The sequence below is a fragment of the Phalacrocorax carbo genome, chromosome 2 (genome assembly GCF_963921805.1).
Source record: "Phalacrocorax carbo chromosome 2, bPhaCar2.1, whole genome shotgun sequence".
Lineage (NCBI taxonomy): Eukaryota > Metazoa > Chordata > Aves > Suliformes > Phalacrocoracidae > Phalacrocorax > Phalacrocorax carbo.
Window position 1 is genome coordinate 97937411 of NC_087514.1, and position 17045 is coordinate 97954455.

Here is a 17045-nt window from a genome sequence, read left to right on the forward strand (position 1 = left end):
CTGATGGGAGGTTTATAGTTTTGTCACTTTTTTCATCAGTAAATGCTGTGGTAATTTGGACGGATGCAAGGATAAATTAATTGCTGCTTCCCTTTCAAAGGTGGAATCACAGCATCCACCTGTCCAGAAACTCATGACACCAAAGGCAATCTCTCTGTCAGTGAGTCGGACCCAGTATTTTAAACCATCTTTGACTCCAGCTACTGATTCCAGCAAAATTCACCAGAGAGTAGATATAAGGCACAAAGTAAGTAAATTTTCTGGTCCTTATCGGCCTGTTTTTTCCCTTTTTTGTTCCCCCCCCCCCGTAATGTCTCTAACCAATTATTCTACTAAGGTGCTCTTTCTTGGCAAAGAGTACCGATAGTGTGTTTGAGGTAAGCATTAAGACAGGGGGAACCATTGTGAAAGAGATACTTCGAGGTTTTATGGATTTTGGAGCAGTAAGTGGCTGGTGGTTATTTTCAGAATGTGACAATGTGCTATTGGGTCAGGCTGTTCTCAGTGAAAGAATCATAAATACAGAAACAACATTTTCCTTTTTGTACGTTCCTGTACACAAAGCTGTCACTGACAGAACATGTTGATCTTGTGTATAAACTTTCAGGTGTGCTACGGGCTCCAAGTGAGATTTCAGACAACTACCCATTCCGATCACTTTTGTGTAGATGGAGTCCCTGATAGACTTCCCTTGAAACAAGATTGACATTTCTCTCAGAAAAAAAAAATCACCCATGGTTCCAGTATCAATGTGAACATAAAGAGGACCAAGTATTAAATCTATGGGCTTTTTAGGCCAGAGATCAAAGTGGATAGTTTAGGGAACAAGCTTAAGTAGATGAGGTATATTTCGTGGTATAAATAAAAAACCCAACAAAAACCATGTGTGGTTGGTTGTCTTTGCTTTGTGTACAGTTTATAAATACATACAGATAAATCTTGAAATAAATCAAACTTAACTTGCAGGGCATGAGAGAGAAGAGTTTTCCTGCAGAACAGCAAGTAAAACCATCTGAAAGGTATGACAAATCTATTAATTTAAAACACGTGAAAGAAGAAAGCTCTCTCCTTTGTTACTACAGTCTGCATGCCTGCCTTCTTTTGAAGGGCAGTAACAGTTCTCAGTGAAGCAAACGGAAAATACAGTGAAAAAATTGTATTATCAGAGAGTTTAACCATTTGTTCATCTTGATGTTCACTGGGGGGGGTCAGCTATTAGTTTCAGCTAATTATTTAATTGCTTGGAGTCTGAAAGCTTTGCCCTAAAGGAATTACTCTTTCTGAAAGATTATTTATAAGATAAAGTGGCTTACAGTTCAGGACTGTATTTAATTTTTATTTAAAAAAAAAAAAAAAAAAAGGCAAAACCCCTTTTTTAATGCTCCATTCATGGTGAAGTCACTTGTCTGCTCTGAGTTTGCATGAAAAACAGGAGCCCTTTAGAACCATCAGAGGCCAAATGCCAACTTGTCTCTAAAACACAAAATTCTAGGAGAGTTAAAAATTGTATTTGTTCTTGAGGAGATTGTCTTGCATTACACTGCTTGCTTGGCTTAGGTAGAATGATCTCACCTCCAGAAAATATTGATGGCTCTCGCTTCTGGGCAGCTAGGCTTTTGGCTAATGCTTGAATTAAGACACTTTGCATTCAGAGGGCATTTTTGGAGGATTCATCCCTTTCAAAGAACAGTAGCAGGGAACTGTATTTTGTTGTGTCTGTGTTCATCTTCCAAGCAATTCTCCTGTTGCCTTGGGCATTCTTTGGCTTGCAAAAAAACCCCCCAAACCAACCCGTAGTTTTGGTGTCTAATGGTTTGAATTCACAGCAACTACCTTTCAGGGGTGTAAGAGATTGGCTTTAAGGTTTTGGCATAGGTGCAAACAGATGTTAGGTTTTAATTGTGGATTTTCAAACTGTTCTCAATTTTCTTTGGTAGAACTCCTTTCTTCTCCATGTAGGAGGGAGATCCAGAAAGTTGATACTGCTTTTTACTTGTTCCACAAGTTTTACTGCTGTGTTCTAGTTCAGTCTGTGGACTAGATGGTGCTTTATTTAAAAAAAAATTCTCTTATAAAGCCAGTCTCTTTTGGGTGTCATGTTCTGGAGCAGGAACACAGCACTGATACAGGGCAGCTGGCCAGAGTCTCTTCAAGCAGCTGACCTGCAGTGCTTTTGGTACATCTCTGTTTAGCCTACCAAAGGCTATTTAGGTTTTAAACCTGGGTCAGAACTGTAGATTGGACATACTTGCTTGAAGACAGAAAACAGTCTTTGCCCCTTAGAAACTAACAGGTGTTACAGGAAAGAAGAATATGGGCTATTATAGACAGGCTATAATTGTCTGAATAAAGCTCTATTTTGACATAAGATTTTTTTTCAGAATTCGAATTGATTGTCAGTTTGGATTAGAGAAAAGTTTGAGCATATGGCCTTAAGGATCTGGCTTCCTCTCAGTGGTTACAGTGCTGAGCAGGCTGTTTGCAAGTATCTGACAAGTTTAGACCAATTCTCTTCCTCAGTCTTCTGGAAACTTGACCTGGTGTCTTCCAGTGTGATCAAATGTACTTTTGTAATGACTGACTGCTTGGCTGCAGCATAAGCTTTGATATGGTAATTTCTTCCAGGGATACTTTATTTTGATGCCATACTGCTTTTTATTGTTGTTACTCCTTAGTTTAGTTCTCTTTTAGGGTGTGTTGTGGGTTTTTTTGGGGGGGAAGTGGGGGGTTGGAGGGTAGTTGTTTGTTTTGAGGTTTTTTGGGGTTTGATTTTTCTTTTCCCTTCCCACTTGGATTAGGAAATCTTTCTGGTTTGGTTCTAGGCTTTTGTAGTGAACAGAGAAATGCCTTTGTGTGCCTTACAAAAGGGATCTGTGTTCATGTCTGAAAGGACTTCTGGAATGTTGGCACACCCAAACACCTCTGCTGCTTCTGCTGATAGCCCCAGAAAGCCAGAGCTGCTCCTGAAGCTTTTGCCGTATTATCTTGCCACCCAAGTTTAAGCCTCTCTATTCCATAAGAGCTGTTGGCAGCATTTCATGTGCGCGCGCACGCACACACACTCCCCCTCTCCTTTTATATATATTTTTAGTTGTTCTTTTATATCCCTGCAAAGATACATGCTCATCACAGAATCTGAGAACTGGCAGTCAAAATTTCCACTGTCTGGACTATTAAAAGGAAACATTAGAAAATAACAATCTACATCAGTTCTTCTATTTCAGGTCTTCTGGCTTAGTCATCGTTCCTTTATGGATGTTGTGACTGTTTCTTATGTGTGTCCTTTTCATCGCTGCTCTTACTAATGCAGCTTTGGCTGTGGAGCACATCAGATACTTACCAGCATTTAGCAACTTGTGGAACAGTTTCTTCTGATTAGAAGGTGTCAGTTCTAGGACTTAACAGGGGCTATAATAACTTGAAACAATTAGTCGATAAGTTGATATTTTTATTTTTCCTTTTCTTACCTTATTTTCTCCCCGCCCCTTCCTCAACCTATGTATTGTTATTCTGTGCCAGCAATTTGACCTACCCCAAATTTGGTACTCCTGCATCCAATGGTCTGTCTTCAGGAGGAGGAGTGGGTGGTGGCGGTGGCAAGATGAGAAGGGAAAGAGGAGTACACTATGTATCAAAACCTGGACAAGAACAACAGGTAAGGGACTCTTACGTTAACTGCTCTCACTGAGATTACTGAAGTAACTAGTGAAGTATGCCACTTCTGTTGCCTCATAGTAATTTATAATAATGCGACTTCAGTTTTGTGGGGTTTTTGCTGTGGGTTTCAGGGCAGGCTCCAATTTATCGATTTAAGTTCCTCAACTTCAGTTTTATCTATTTGAAACTTTAGTCATATTGGAGATGTTTCATACTACGAAGCTTCTTATTAGCAGTTGAATGAAGATTTTTGGTGGAGGTTGGTAGAGTCTTTATAAAGGAATGATGTTTGAAACAAGTGCCAAGTAAGTAAACAAAGTTTGTTTAATTTGCTATTTCATATTTAAGTCATGCAGAAAGATACAGGCCAAGAGTCTGAAGCAGAAGGCAGTGTTCTGCATATCTGCTATGATCATTCCTAACTTCTGGCACTTAATCAAACTCATTGTGAGAGGGTTGGGTTTTTTTCCCCTCATTTTAATGGGAAAAGTTCATTTAATTAAACTATGGTCATGACTACCCCAAAGGTGTTTTTTTGTTGGTGTTTTTTTTTTTCCTGATTGGATATTATGTAAGCTGCCTGCTACTGGACCTTAAATACAAAAAATTAAAACCAATCTTCTGGCTGATGCAAAATGAAGAAATAATAAATGCTGGAGAATGTTTCTATAATACAAATGGTCTGAATATCGAGGTCTGTTAGACTCTTCTAATCAAAACTGTGAAAGATGTAAGCTGTAGGATACATTAAACCTCTGTAGTAGCAACTTCTATCTCTCTGCTTAGTCACTTCTGGGTAGATCTTGGTACTACTGTGCAAATTGTGATTAGATCGGCTATTCCCATTTAAACCCTAACTAATCTAATTGTGGTAATCAAATAGTTTAAAAGGCAAGGATAAGACCAGAAGTTGTTAAGGTACACTGGTTTCTGAGTTTCAAATTTGCACCCTGATACATGACATAGACTAGATTTACCAGAGTATGATCTTCTGTGCTGCCAGTTAGGCTTTCTTTTTTGACGTTTTGTGCTTTGGGGGTTTTGGTACTCTAAGGAACCTGCGTATTTCTTTAAACATTGTCTTCTTCTAAGTTCACTGCAGTAGTGACTTCAGAAACTTCTGCAGCTCTCCTGCCTCATTTTGCAAGAGGAACACTCTTGTCATTTGTCTTGAGAACATACTCTTAATTGAAGAGATGAGAGGATAATTAGAAAGGATAGTATCTCTCTAGATCTTTAATAACTAAATCAAAACTAAAACAAAAAGTAAATCTGATCTGTGCCCCTGTCTGTTCTGCTGGGGTAACAATTTTGAGCTAACTTGCACTATTACTGGACAGGTGATCAATGTCGTACTCCATGGAAACAGGCCTGCCATAAATCAAAATGATGTGGCAGACTGAGGTGGGGAGGTTAGGATTCCTTTTGAAAACTTGATTTGTCTTAATCTATAGATCTCTCTGTTATACTTTACTTTGTTAAGAAATTACGGGTGGGACAAGGTAGGAGTTTTCTCTTAAAAAAAAGAAGACCTAAAATTTACAACTTTTTTAAAGGCAGCAAAATATTAAAACTTACAACTTTTTTAAAGAAAGAGGAATAATCAAAATTTACAACAATTAAAACTTACACTTAGGAAGTGGAAGAACCAGTACTACCGAAAGTACCCCTACCCATCAGTACTGCATCACTGCCTTCGTTCAACTTCAGTTTTCTTGCCAGTAGTCCTGTCTCACTGTCACCAAGCACTGTTTCAACAGCAATGACGAACAAGGTAAATCTGAGTTCTATATCATGAATACTTTTTTAGGATGAGTATACTTCTGCTTTGTTGCCTGTTAACTTCTTCCATGGCCCTCGTGAAACTAACCAACATTAGTTGATATCCTGTTGAATAAATCAGGGTTGTATTCTGATTTGGAGGTGGGGGGAGGCATAAAGTTTTTGATTCGGCCTCTGTCCATCTTATATTTTGCAAACTTGTAGTTAATTGTATAACTGCTTCAAATGCTACAGAGATTTTGTTGGGATTTTATGCCAAGTTAAGTTATTAAATTAGAGGTAGCATTAATGGTCATATGAGCCTAGGGTGCAATAATTGGAATATTATTGCAGTAAAATAGAATTCAACTGTTGCAGAGTACTTGAAATATTTTTTAATGTTTTGAAGCAGGTATCTGCTTTAGCATGTTGAAGTATTTGCTGGAGCTCTGACTATAATTGAGCTGCGTTAGTTTAAGGTTCTTAAGTTGTCTGGTCTGCTTTTCCATATATTTAATAGATCTAAGTAGCATCTCAGTTTTTTCCTCGTAGTTTATGGGATTTGGTTTTGATTTTGAACACGCAAGCTTTGTTTTCTTTTTTTATAACTCTTATCTGTGGATTAGAAATAAATATGAAACATCAGATTTCCCAGCTTCGCTGCAGAACACCTGTTAGTGAATTCGGGTAGCTGGTGTTGTTTTGCCAGGGTGTTTTTCTTTTAGGTGCAAACCTTAATTCTTTTGAAAACACAGGTACAACCAGCAAGTAATGTTGGCAGTCCTGTGTTCAGATTTTCATCTCCAATTGTGAAATCTACTGAGACGGAAGTGCTACCTCCGTTGTCTGTAAGTAAAATAAATAAAGCTCAACCTTTTCTCAAGGCTTTAATAGAATATTGGAGAACAATAAAGCAGGATTGGCCCCGATAATGGGGAAAACAAATATATATGTTTCTGGCTTATAACTGGTCATCCGGCACGTATACCAAGAGTTTGAAGACTGGGTTTCAGGTTATTTTTCGTGTGTGAAACTTGCTTAAGGTTTCTTTAGTTTCAGAATCTGAAAAATCTCTCTTTTTCATAGCAGATTGGGTTTACATTTAGTGTTCCTGTTGTAAAATCAGCAGAGCTTTCTGGATCCAGTGATACACCAGTGACGTCCTTACTTACTCTAGGTAACAGAAATTTTAGCATTTCAGATCTGAAGTGCGGATTTTCTTGTTTTGCAAATTAAATACTAAATCTACCCTTTCTGGGCATACTAGCAATTCCAGGCAAAGTGTGTTTTCAATGACAGATCTTTTTTAACAAAATTGTAATTATAAACTGTTGTAAACAAGGTATAATTTTGAAGAACCTTATATAAGAGGCATGAAACTTGGAAATTCTTGTTTCTAGAAAATAGGAAGATATTTTAAGTGGATTTCTTTGCAAAAGGTGGTTTCTGTTTTGTTTTTAAAGATACCGCCACTGTAAACAGCACCAGCAATAAGAAGGAAAAAGAAGAAGAATATGATGGCCTCTCCAAACCTGCAAAGGTCTTAAAGGAAGGAAGTGTGTTAGACATTCTAAACAGCCCTGGTGAGATAATAAACTCCTTTTTAAAAGATACTGCAAAAAGTATGCTAGCATATAACTGCATTGATTTTTTTTTTTTAAAAAAACCCACCACCACAACAACAAAAAACCCACTTTGTCACAGTTAATGCAATATTAGCTATAAATACAATCACAGGAGAGCATTATGTTACATGCTGCATCTTGTTGGGGTTGATCTCCTTTTCTAAGTGGCTTTTATTGCTGAAAGGAAAACTGCAGCTTTAAACCAGATGCATTGCTTCTCCTTTATGTGTTAGGATAGAATTGTAAATGAAGTATAAAGAGAATTAGTCAACCAGTTAGTGTTTAATTTTTAAATAAATAAAAGGTATGGAATGGGAAAGGAAATGTTTTGTAAAATGCTTTACAAAGATTCCTCTCCCACCTTCACCATCTCTGGAAATTAAGAATAATAGGCAGTTACGTTTCTAAATAAGTTTCAAAAGCTGCAAGTCTTTTGGCCTTAAATGACAACAGTTACTATGGATTCAAATGTAAATTTTAAGTAGAAGTGGGCTGTTTCACTTGAAAAACACGTTTCTAATTTTGCTTCTCAAGTAATTGGGATTGTTTTCAACTGTTTAATAAAGTTTGTGTAGATGATGATGTGTTTTGTTTTAAGGAAAAGGACTTTATTGAATTTGACCTTTTTCCATAAGCCTTCAGTTGCATCAGGACTCTTTTTTTTATGAAGTGACAAATCTATATATTTCTTAAGAAGACAGCGCCTTTTTATATTGGAAAGAGCTAAGTGAGAGAAAAGACACTGTGCATTTTCTTTAAGGAAAGACCTGTGAGTGAAGTGACGTTAATTTTCTTCATCAGTTGAAGAGAAGCAGGTTCTAAATCCACACTGTTGAAAGACTCCACTTCTGATATAAAAAAAAAACCCAACCCCAAACCAATATAATAAGGAAAAAATAAAGCGCTTCATTTTAGCTTTACAAGTAATTTGTGCTGCTATTTAAGGTGCATTGCCATAGCATTTTCTTTAGTATTTCCATATTGGTGGTTCTTGTTTTCTGTTGAAGTTGGCACCTTTAAATAAGGAGTTGGCCTGTGTCCAGTGCATTTTGCACAGAGATTATAGATACCAATTGTTGTGTTGTCCTCGTTTTTATTGCTTAATTAATGCTCAGTATCTGTGGGGAAAAACCATGTGGATTGCTGTTCCAAGTACCAAGTGCTGTACAGCTACTATCATAAATGTGAGTCATGTACTAAGGCAGAAATAGCTTTAGAAATTTGATTTGATTGGGCATGGCATCTTAAAATGAAATCGGATTATTTCTAGTCCGTGATGGTCGGTGAGCTTTCGGTACTGTTCGTTCACGCTTGTATCTACCAGTGAAGATTTGTATTTTAAAAGTTCTTGGAATTGAAGAGTTAAAGTGAGCTTTAAATAAATGTTCTGTTGTGTCCCAGTGCAGCATATGAAATTTCATCCCTTTAGATAAGGTTTCCAGGGACTTCCTCTTGCAGTTATTTGGAATGTATAGTTGTAACCATTGGCACTTAAATTTATGCTGTCTAGTATTTTAAGTAGCTTAAATGTAGCGAGGGCACTGCTTTATCAGTAAGATCTCTTCCTGTTTTTTTTTCCCTAGGCTTTACGTCTGTGAAAACACACTCCTCTGCATCTGCACAGCCTGTTACAAGCACGGTGGTCTATACAAGGCCTGCAATAAGTAGTTTTTCTGCAGGAAAAGACACCTCTAAACAAGCATCCTCATTTTGGCAGTCTGACACATATGACCCATGCCTGCAAAACAAAACCACAGATGGCAAATGTGTAACATGCCAAGCTGCTAAAGCATCAACAGTTGAGAGTACGAAACAGACGATAAGCTCAAGTCAATGTGCCACCTCTAAGGTGGCAGTCCCTACAGCAGGGACGTTGGGTTTTGAAGACAAATTTAAAACAGCGCCCAACACATGGGATTGTGATACCTGTCTGGTCCAGAACAAACCCGAAGCTACAAAATGCATAGCGTGTGAGACACCAAAGCCTGGAACAGGAGTAATGCCTGCTCTGACATTGCCGGTGGTCACAGACAACGCGGTGACAGTGACATCCTCCTCCAGCGGCACTGACACAACAGTCACTTTGGGGTTTGGAGACAAATTTAAGAAGCCAAAAGGCTCTTGGGACTGTGCGGTGTGCCTTGTATCAAATAAGGCAGAAGACAGCAAATGTGTAGCTTGTCAGTCCGAGAAACCAGGTGTGTTCTTCTCTTTTCCGTTGTTTCAACCTCAGCCTCTGTGCGTTCTTAACAGAATAAAATACGTTGCATGTAAAAATACTTTCAGCAACATGGCTGCGTGCCAGACAGGATGGATTAGTGCCTCTCTGCAGGAATGGTTACAGCCACTTTTGGGGTCTCAGCCCGGATTCCAGCCTGTCACACAAATTGAACTGATTGTGAAATGTATTTGTGCAGAGCTGAATTGAAGCAAATATACCCTGCTTGGCAGCTGGTGAGGAAAGATTACTAAACAAACTGGATGCCCTAATTAACTTAAAACCAATTTACTCATTTTCATTGGGGAAAATTGTGAACTCCATAGAAAGAGTTAAAAATTACTGGGTGTTTTCTATTTCAAAACATATAAGTAGAAATGGTATTTACAGAACGTGGCCAAAAATGTCTCCACTCAGCATGTGTGTGTCATTAGGCAGAAGTATGAAGCCAGATTTCAAGACAGTGTAGTCTTTACCTAGTCGTCTTAAGCTAAAACAAACCCGTATGTTCAGCTATGCCTATGAAGGCCAGTGGTAGCCTTCCAGAAAATGGGTGACCTTGTTCTGGAAGGTCAAGGTCCTTCCATCACCTGGGGAGGTGGGTGCCTTCTTCAGTGCAGCGCTGGGTTGTTTCCCATTTTATGTGATTGTAATTGATTTTGAGCATGGCAAGTGTATTGTTTTTAAAGAACAAATAATTATTTTAGTGTTAATTTTTATCAGCTGTTAACATCATTCAATATACTGTTAATGTCGAAAAACACCTTCACAATTATACGGGGCGGGGGGGAGATCCAAGATGGACTAGACTGGGCTTTTGTAATCGTCCTGTACAGTAAGAGTGACATTTCCTCAGATCAGACAATGCATTTCAGAGGGAGCTTTTTCTCATGGACTTTCAGCCTCAGAGTGATCAGCTGACGCTTTTGTCTGAGACTAGCCATTGCAAGGAGGGATTCTGGAAGTGTGAGGGGTTTGCCATGACCATCATGGTACCGAGAATCAGAGTTATATTACATCTGTCAAGGGGGAGAGTGAGGCAAGTAAAATGGGGGCATAAAAATTTTCTGGATGTGCTGTGGAAGAGAAGACCCATTCCTGTCTTTACTGGTTTGAATTTGAGACATCATCTTCTGGCTCTCTCTTAAATGCCACCCCCAGTGGTTTAAGAGTGTAGGTGAACATGACAATTATGCAATGCTTTTGCGCCTTGTGGATGTCCGCTTCAGTCCTCACGCTTACGGAGCTGAAGTTTTCTGTTGGGGTGCAACATCAAGTGACATCTGTTTCTTTACATGGGACTAAAATCGGGCAAGCGTTGTCTTTTGGGCTTCTTTATGGAGGTTGCTGCTGTTTTTGAAGACAGTGTAGCTTGTCTAGTGAACATAGAGTAGTGGGTTTGGAAGCTTTGAGTTCCTCTCTGGTTTTTTTTGATTGGTTAGTGATGGGTTGGTGGTTGTTTTTTTTTTTGTCACAATATAGTTTTGAACATGTCTGTCTTTTTGGATTTGGTGATGAATCATTCTGGTAAATGAACAGTCTCGCATCACTTGACAGTGATCATTAACTTGAGTGGTGCTAACTTTGACTACATGTTACTTGTGTCACCAGAAATTCTTCTAGTAGTTTTGAGTACAGTACCTTTAATTTACATCTGAAATAGGCTATGTTGCTGTGTTGTATGAACTGCAGTTGCTGTTTAAACATCATCAGTTAAATTTGTGCTTAAAATCGCATATAGATTATAAACAAGAATCTAGGTGTTGCTGTTGCTTACATTCTCAGCTTGTGTTTGTCTGAAATTGTAGTTTGATTGCTTTTTACTGTTATGCTTATCCACTTTTCAATTTAGCGAGCATTTTAAGAGTTTCTTTAAAAGTCCATGTTCACTTTATCATTTAAGCAGGATGATTAACTACCACCTTTTTTATTTCTCAGGGAGTTCAGTGCCTGTGACTAGTAGCAGTGTTTCTGCATTTTCTGCTTCTTCTGGAGGATTTCTGGATTTAGACAAATTCAAGAAGCCCGAAGGAAGCTGGGATTGTGAGGTCTGCTTAGTCCAAAACAAAGCAGAAGCCACAAAATGTGTAGCCTGTGAAAGTGCAAAGCCAGGCACCAAAGCAGAGCTCAAAGGTAACACTTATGAGAAAAATAAGGGTATGAGTTCTGCAGTTTATTTTTTCTTCAGTTTTTGGGGTTGGGATTTTTTATTTGGGGGGTGTGTGTGTTTTTGTTTTTAAGTACAATTATTTTTCCTTTGAGGTATGGCAGAATTGTTCATTTTTCCTCTAGGAATATTGCTTAAGTAAGGTAATGTGCCTATGTTTCCACACCCTTTCCCCAGAAAAATATTATGTTTTTTAGAAAAAAACTGTATTAATGACATGGTTGGTCTTTACAAGCCATATGGGGTGTTCATTTGAGTTTAGATTAAAAGCAGGATCTTTCAAAGAAGCTAGCAGTGTACTGCTCAAAGCCAGGTGGTGGAAAAAAGAGTACCATTGCGAGAAAGTGTATGTAGAGACGGTGTGGAGTTTTCGTACTTGTTTTGTGGTTTGTTTGGGGTTTTTTAAACAGTTTTGAGTCTGGGAGGTTCAGGACTAGAATCCCAGTCATGTAGGTAAAGCCTGCACGTATTACCTCATACATGGCAAACTTAACATTGCTTATTTCTTCAGGTTTTGGGACCTCTGCTGCATCCACAAATGCTGCAATGCCATCATTTACATTCGGTGTCCAGTCGTCCTCCTCTGATTCTTCTCAAACATTAGGTAGCATAGGAAACTTTAAATTTGGAGAACAAGGGAGCTTCAAGTTTGGCATTGCCTCTGAATCTGCATCCTCCAACACTACGACTGGGGGATTTAAGTTTCCTGTTAGTTCAGGGGACTTCAAATTTGGAGTTTCTTCCTCAGACTCTAAATCAGAAGACGGTAAAAAAGAAGGTAAAAGTAACAGTTTTACCTTTGGACTTCCATCGACAAGCAGTCAGGCTCCTTCAACATTTCAGTTTGGGACAGTGAGCCTGGGACAGCAGGAAAAGAAAGAGGAACCAGTTTTGGGAGGCTTTGGTTTTGGCACGAGTTCTACTTCTTCCATAGCTACCAATGAGAATAAAACCGGAGTCAGTGGCTTCACTTTTGGAACTGTGGCAGAGAAGGAGGTAGCATCACCGGGTCTTGCGTTTAAGAAATCAGATGAGAAAAAGGATGAAACCCTTTCAACAAAGGGAGGGTTCTCTTTTGGCAGTGTAGAGGCTGCACCTGCCTCACAGTTTGTTTTGGGAAGGACAGAAGAGAAACAGGACTCTGTCACTTCTGCCACTCCATTACCGTTCGGAAAGAAAGCTGACAATGAAGAGTTGAAGGCACAACCTATCTTTTCGGCTGGGACGGCTGAGCATACCAAAGAGGAGAGCACAGCAAAACCTATATTCAATTTTAGTTTCGTTAAACCATCAGAGAAGGAAAGTGAGCAGGCAAAGACATCTTTTGCATTTGGGGCACAAACCAGTACTTCAGGTAAACAGAATGTCTTTTGTCTTTACTTGTCTGCTCGGGTCCATCAAATAACACCTCTGAGGCCGTACTTGACAAAATCAGTGGCATTTGATCTGTATCATGCATTAGAGCTTTAGAAAAGGCTTCATTACTACCTGCAGCCTGTCTTTAGTGCCAGCTGTTGATGTGTAGACAATATGTAGCAATTCCTTCTTAGATTTCAATGAGTTTTAACACTAGGTTTAGATGAAAAAATCGCCACACCTTAAGGAACCTGTGTCGCCTCTTGTATGAGCACAGAAGTATTGTCTCAGTAATAGCAGCTCAGCTGGTGATAAAATCTGAGAACGGTACAGCATAGAGGCCTCGTACTAGCATTTTTCATAGTGAAAGGGAATGAGAGAGGGAATATCTTATTCCCGTGTACTTGCAGCTATGCTGCAGGGTGTACCGCTGTTTCTCTACTGCTACAAAGGTGTAAAAACCATGTAATAGATATTACACAGTTTTGCATTCCTTTAATTTGTTGAAGGTCTGCAGTGCAGGATTAAAGTTCCTCAGTGATGATCACTGTGTGTAAAAACTCTGGTTGTTAAATTCCATTTGTATGACTTGGCAACTGTGTTTTAGAGAACAGAGAATTAGTTTCTGACTTCTGAAGTGATATGGAAAAGGACATCAGTAAGTAACCCTGCATAAAAGCAATACATATGGCTATACTGGTTAAACACAGTATTCTTAGGTTGAACTGCTACTGAACAGGCACGTTTTGGGGGGCTTGTGGGCTTTGGGGGACGGTTGGGTGGGTGGAGGGGGTGGTTTGATGTTGGGTTTGCTTTGTTTTCTTTTTTTTTTTACCTGCCAGGGAAGGTTTGGGAGTTTGGTTTAGTCATGGAAATTTGATGAAGAACCTTGTGTAAAAGGGGAATTTTAACAAGTGTTCTGAAGAATGCTATAGTCCTTTAAAAATGGCATAGATTAAAAGGGGCCGTAACTGCTGGGAAAAAAGATAGTGGGAAATTGAAAACAAGATCACAAATTAATAACAAGAATTAGACCAGCAGCTTAGGGAAAGCTGAAGAATGACTGACTTTAAAAGACAGCTCTATTCTACAGCTCTATTCTAAGTGTGTAAAACTGTGCTCAGTACTTTATAACAGTGGTCTTAATGGAGGGTTGTTCTCTGTTGCTTTTAAAGTGGGGTCTTGTAAGTCCTTAAATACACTGAACTTAAGCTTGGAAGAGTTAGGCTGGAAGGCTTTGCTTGACTTAAAGCTGTAGACACAGGGCTACATTGTCGAACACGCTACAAGTGCAGCTGTATCACTGTGGTTTTCAATACTCTGTTGAGCAAAGCCATAAAACTGTTACAGGGGATTGATGTTGTCCTTCAAAGAATGTCTGCAATGTATTTTTGTTTGAAGAGTTCAGAAGTGCTGGTTAATACTGGTTCAGGTAATGACAGCCAAAGCTTAGTTTGTAACCAGTGAAGCCTAGACTGCAGTGGTGTCCTTGTTCTTCACAATTTTTTCCATTCCTTTAATTGTGGATGGCAGCAATCAGAACGCTAAATCTGGATCTTATGGAAGCGATGGTAGCTGGGTAGTAGTTGAGGTGCCATCCAGGACTGCTCTTTGTACCGTGATTGAAACATGAATCTGCTTGTTGTACTTCATTTGGCATTTCTGTGGTGGTTTATGTACTGTTCTTCCTTTCAGATCAAGGAGCAGCAAAGCCATCCTTCAGCTTCTTGAGCTCAAGTTCCTCCAGCACAGGTGTACCCACCACTTCAGCCAACAGCAGCAGTGTTTTTGGCAGTGCCATCTCCTCCTCAAATCCTCAGCCAGTTCCCACTCCCTTCGTGTTTGGACAGCCCAGCAACACTGTGAGCAGCTCTGTCTTTGGCAATTCTGCAGAACCTGCAGCATCCCAGTCATTTGGCTTCTCTCAAGAAAACAAGCCAACAACCACATCTTCCAGCACTGGCACGGCTCTTACTTCATTTCTCTTTGGTTCGGGAGCCAGCGGTGCCAATACAGCAAATTCAGGCTTTACCTTTGGGGCCACAACCACGTCAAGTTCAACAGGTACATTTTACATAGATGCTCTTCTCCTCCTTGCCATTACATGGGGGACCAAGGAAGTACTGTTTCATGAATATTTTACTTTGGAGAATGGGTAGGCCAAATGTGTGGAAGTAGAGAAAAATATTGAGTATTTGTATTCAACAATATTTAAATGGGGGCTTAGTTTTTCACAGTTTGGGAAATAGAGTTTAGGAATGAACTGGCAGCGGCATTGTTTTATCCAAAGGACAATTCTTTACTAGTTTTCAGTCTGTATAGGAACGTTTCACCATGAGAACGATAGTTTCTTTCTTCTCACTATCAGGTTAGAAGTCAATGAATTACAGCTTTCCTGATTTTATTCTCCTATATCTAAAACCCTCAAGTGTTCTAAATAACGTCAAGATTTGCAAAATCCTTCCTTCACCAGTATATATACACATAGTACCTCTACATGCAATCGCTGCTGCTTAAGGATTGGTTTCTAATAAGCATTATGGCCAGTGTTTTGTTAGTCTTTATAGTAGTTTAGAGAAGACAGAGATAAGAATCTGAAGTTTCTCAGTGTTTTATGTTCGCTACCACGCCACATGAATTTAGCAGTATGACACAAGACTAAATCTGCCATATCAGCTGTATTCCTGCTAGCCTAGCAGGCACATTGGGAACAAAATTGAACCTGTGAGGAAGACTTCATCTAGTTTGATCTGATTGCTTAACCTCATCATTCACATAAATTAAATCTGCACACTTTTTTGTGTATCAGAAAGAGAGAAAACAGTCCTAAATTATACCAACCAGCTGATCAATTCAACCTGCTTATGACGTATGAACCAGTAGCTTTCAGTGTCGTTTTGTTAGTAGGCGAGGCCATTTTTCAAACACCTTCACAAAGAATTTTTTTTTTTTTAATGCAGAAGCCTGTATTAACTTTTACCATATATCTGTTCATCTTCTTGGAAAGAAAAACAGTCAGCCGTTCCAAGTTCTGGTGCAACAGAGGGTATTTTCTATTGCACGAAGGCTGCTTAAATGGCATTGATAGCACAGTTTAAAATGTCCCCTTTTGCGTAGCAGATCTGCCGTGTATGTTCAGAGTTACTGTTCAGCCACGTATTTTTGTTTCGTTATTTCTGCTGGCCACGCAGAACCGAAGCAGCTGAACAAATGGGCTGGTTGTCTGTTGGTGATGCATAGAGAATTACTCTGCTGAACGGAGTTTTTGAGTACAGAGATCACTGCAAGCTTGAGTTGGCCTCCAGAAGTTGATAATAGTTAACACTTGGGCAGGGAGGCATGCGGTTGCTGACAGGAAAGATTCATTTCCTTCTGATCCTAATAAATAGGGAGCTGTATTTCGCATGTTTGAAAAATACAATTTGAATGAATATGCGATACAAACAGCTTTTAGTAAATACAAATTAAAATGAACTATTGGTGGGAATCTGTTTCCAGAACATGAATGTTAACACGGTAATTTGAGTCTAGACAACCAATCTGTGTGAGATTTAACTTTGTCTGACTCTGGTAAATTTGGCGTTTCTCATGTTACTTACAAGAAAAACGTACAGTTCATCTTGTGGCTGACGTAGTATTTGTTTTATATACTCACACAATTAGTTTGAAATTGAGTATTCAGTTACCAGCCTGGGCAAACGTGGGGTTTTTAGAACCCTTTTTTCTAGATTCGTTCTTGTGAGGGAGAGAAAAAAAACCTGGCATATGCTGATATTTCTCTTCTCTTCCCCGAGGGTCGTCCAATTCGTTCCTGTTTGGCTCTGGGCCTCCGGCGCCTGCTGCCGGCCCAGCGTTCGGCACCAGCCAGCCACCAGCATTTGGCCAGAGCCAAGGGTCCAGCCAGCCAAGCGCTCCAAGTTTTGGATCGCTGTCGACAACGTTGTTTTCAGCCGGCGCTCAGCCTGCTCCTCCTGCCTTCGGCTCGGTGACGAGCAGTACTCAGCCCTCCGTGTTCGGACAGCAAGCGACCCAACAGCCAGGGTTTGGCTCCGGTACCACCGGTGCTGGTGAGTGCTGACCATCCTCTTCCCTTTTAGTCTCAAAGTCTATGTATTTTATTTTTCATGAAGTGCACCTTAAATGATATGAAGAAAGACTACTTCTGCCTTCCGCACATTTTTAAGAATTACCCTCCGTAAAAATAACAAGCATAGAGTTAAGTCATTTGTGTCCCACCCGACTGTGGAGGATGTGCCATAGG

General features: G+C 39.6%; 1 protein-coding gene across 4 annotated transcripts in view; it reads left to right on the top strand.

Annotated features, from left to right (window-relative positions):
- NUP153 (nucleoporin 153) overlaps nucleotides 1–17045 on the top strand; it is a 47348-nt gene that overhangs the window by 27394 nt on the left and 2909 nt on the right. For 3 of the 4 annotated variants that reach the window (XM_064443610.1, XM_064443611.1, XM_064443614.1), the window contains 12 exons: nucleotides 101–247; nucleotides 967–1019; nucleotides 3520–3655; nucleotides 5294–5431; nucleotides 6174–6266; nucleotides 6505–6595; nucleotides 6882–7001; nucleotides 8627–9241; nucleotides 11200–11394; nucleotides 11940–12782; nucleotides 14480–14848; nucleotides 16579–16851. In XM_064443610.1, coding sequence (XP_064299680.1) covers nucleotides 101–247; nucleotides 967–1019; nucleotides 3520–3655; nucleotides 5294–5431; nucleotides 6174–6266; nucleotides 6505–6595; nucleotides 6882–7001; nucleotides 8627–9241; nucleotides 11200–11394; nucleotides 11940–12782; nucleotides 14480–14848; nucleotides 16579–16851 — 3073 coding nt within the window. The remainder of the gene's footprint in view (nucleotides 1–100; nucleotides 248–966; nucleotides 1020–3519; nucleotides 3656–5293; nucleotides 5432–6173; nucleotides 6267–6504; nucleotides 6596–6881; nucleotides 7002–8626; nucleotides 9242–11199; nucleotides 11395–11939; nucleotides 12783–14479; nucleotides 14849–16578; nucleotides 16852–17045) is intronic. The other variant, XM_064443612.1, reaches the window with a different exon arrangement.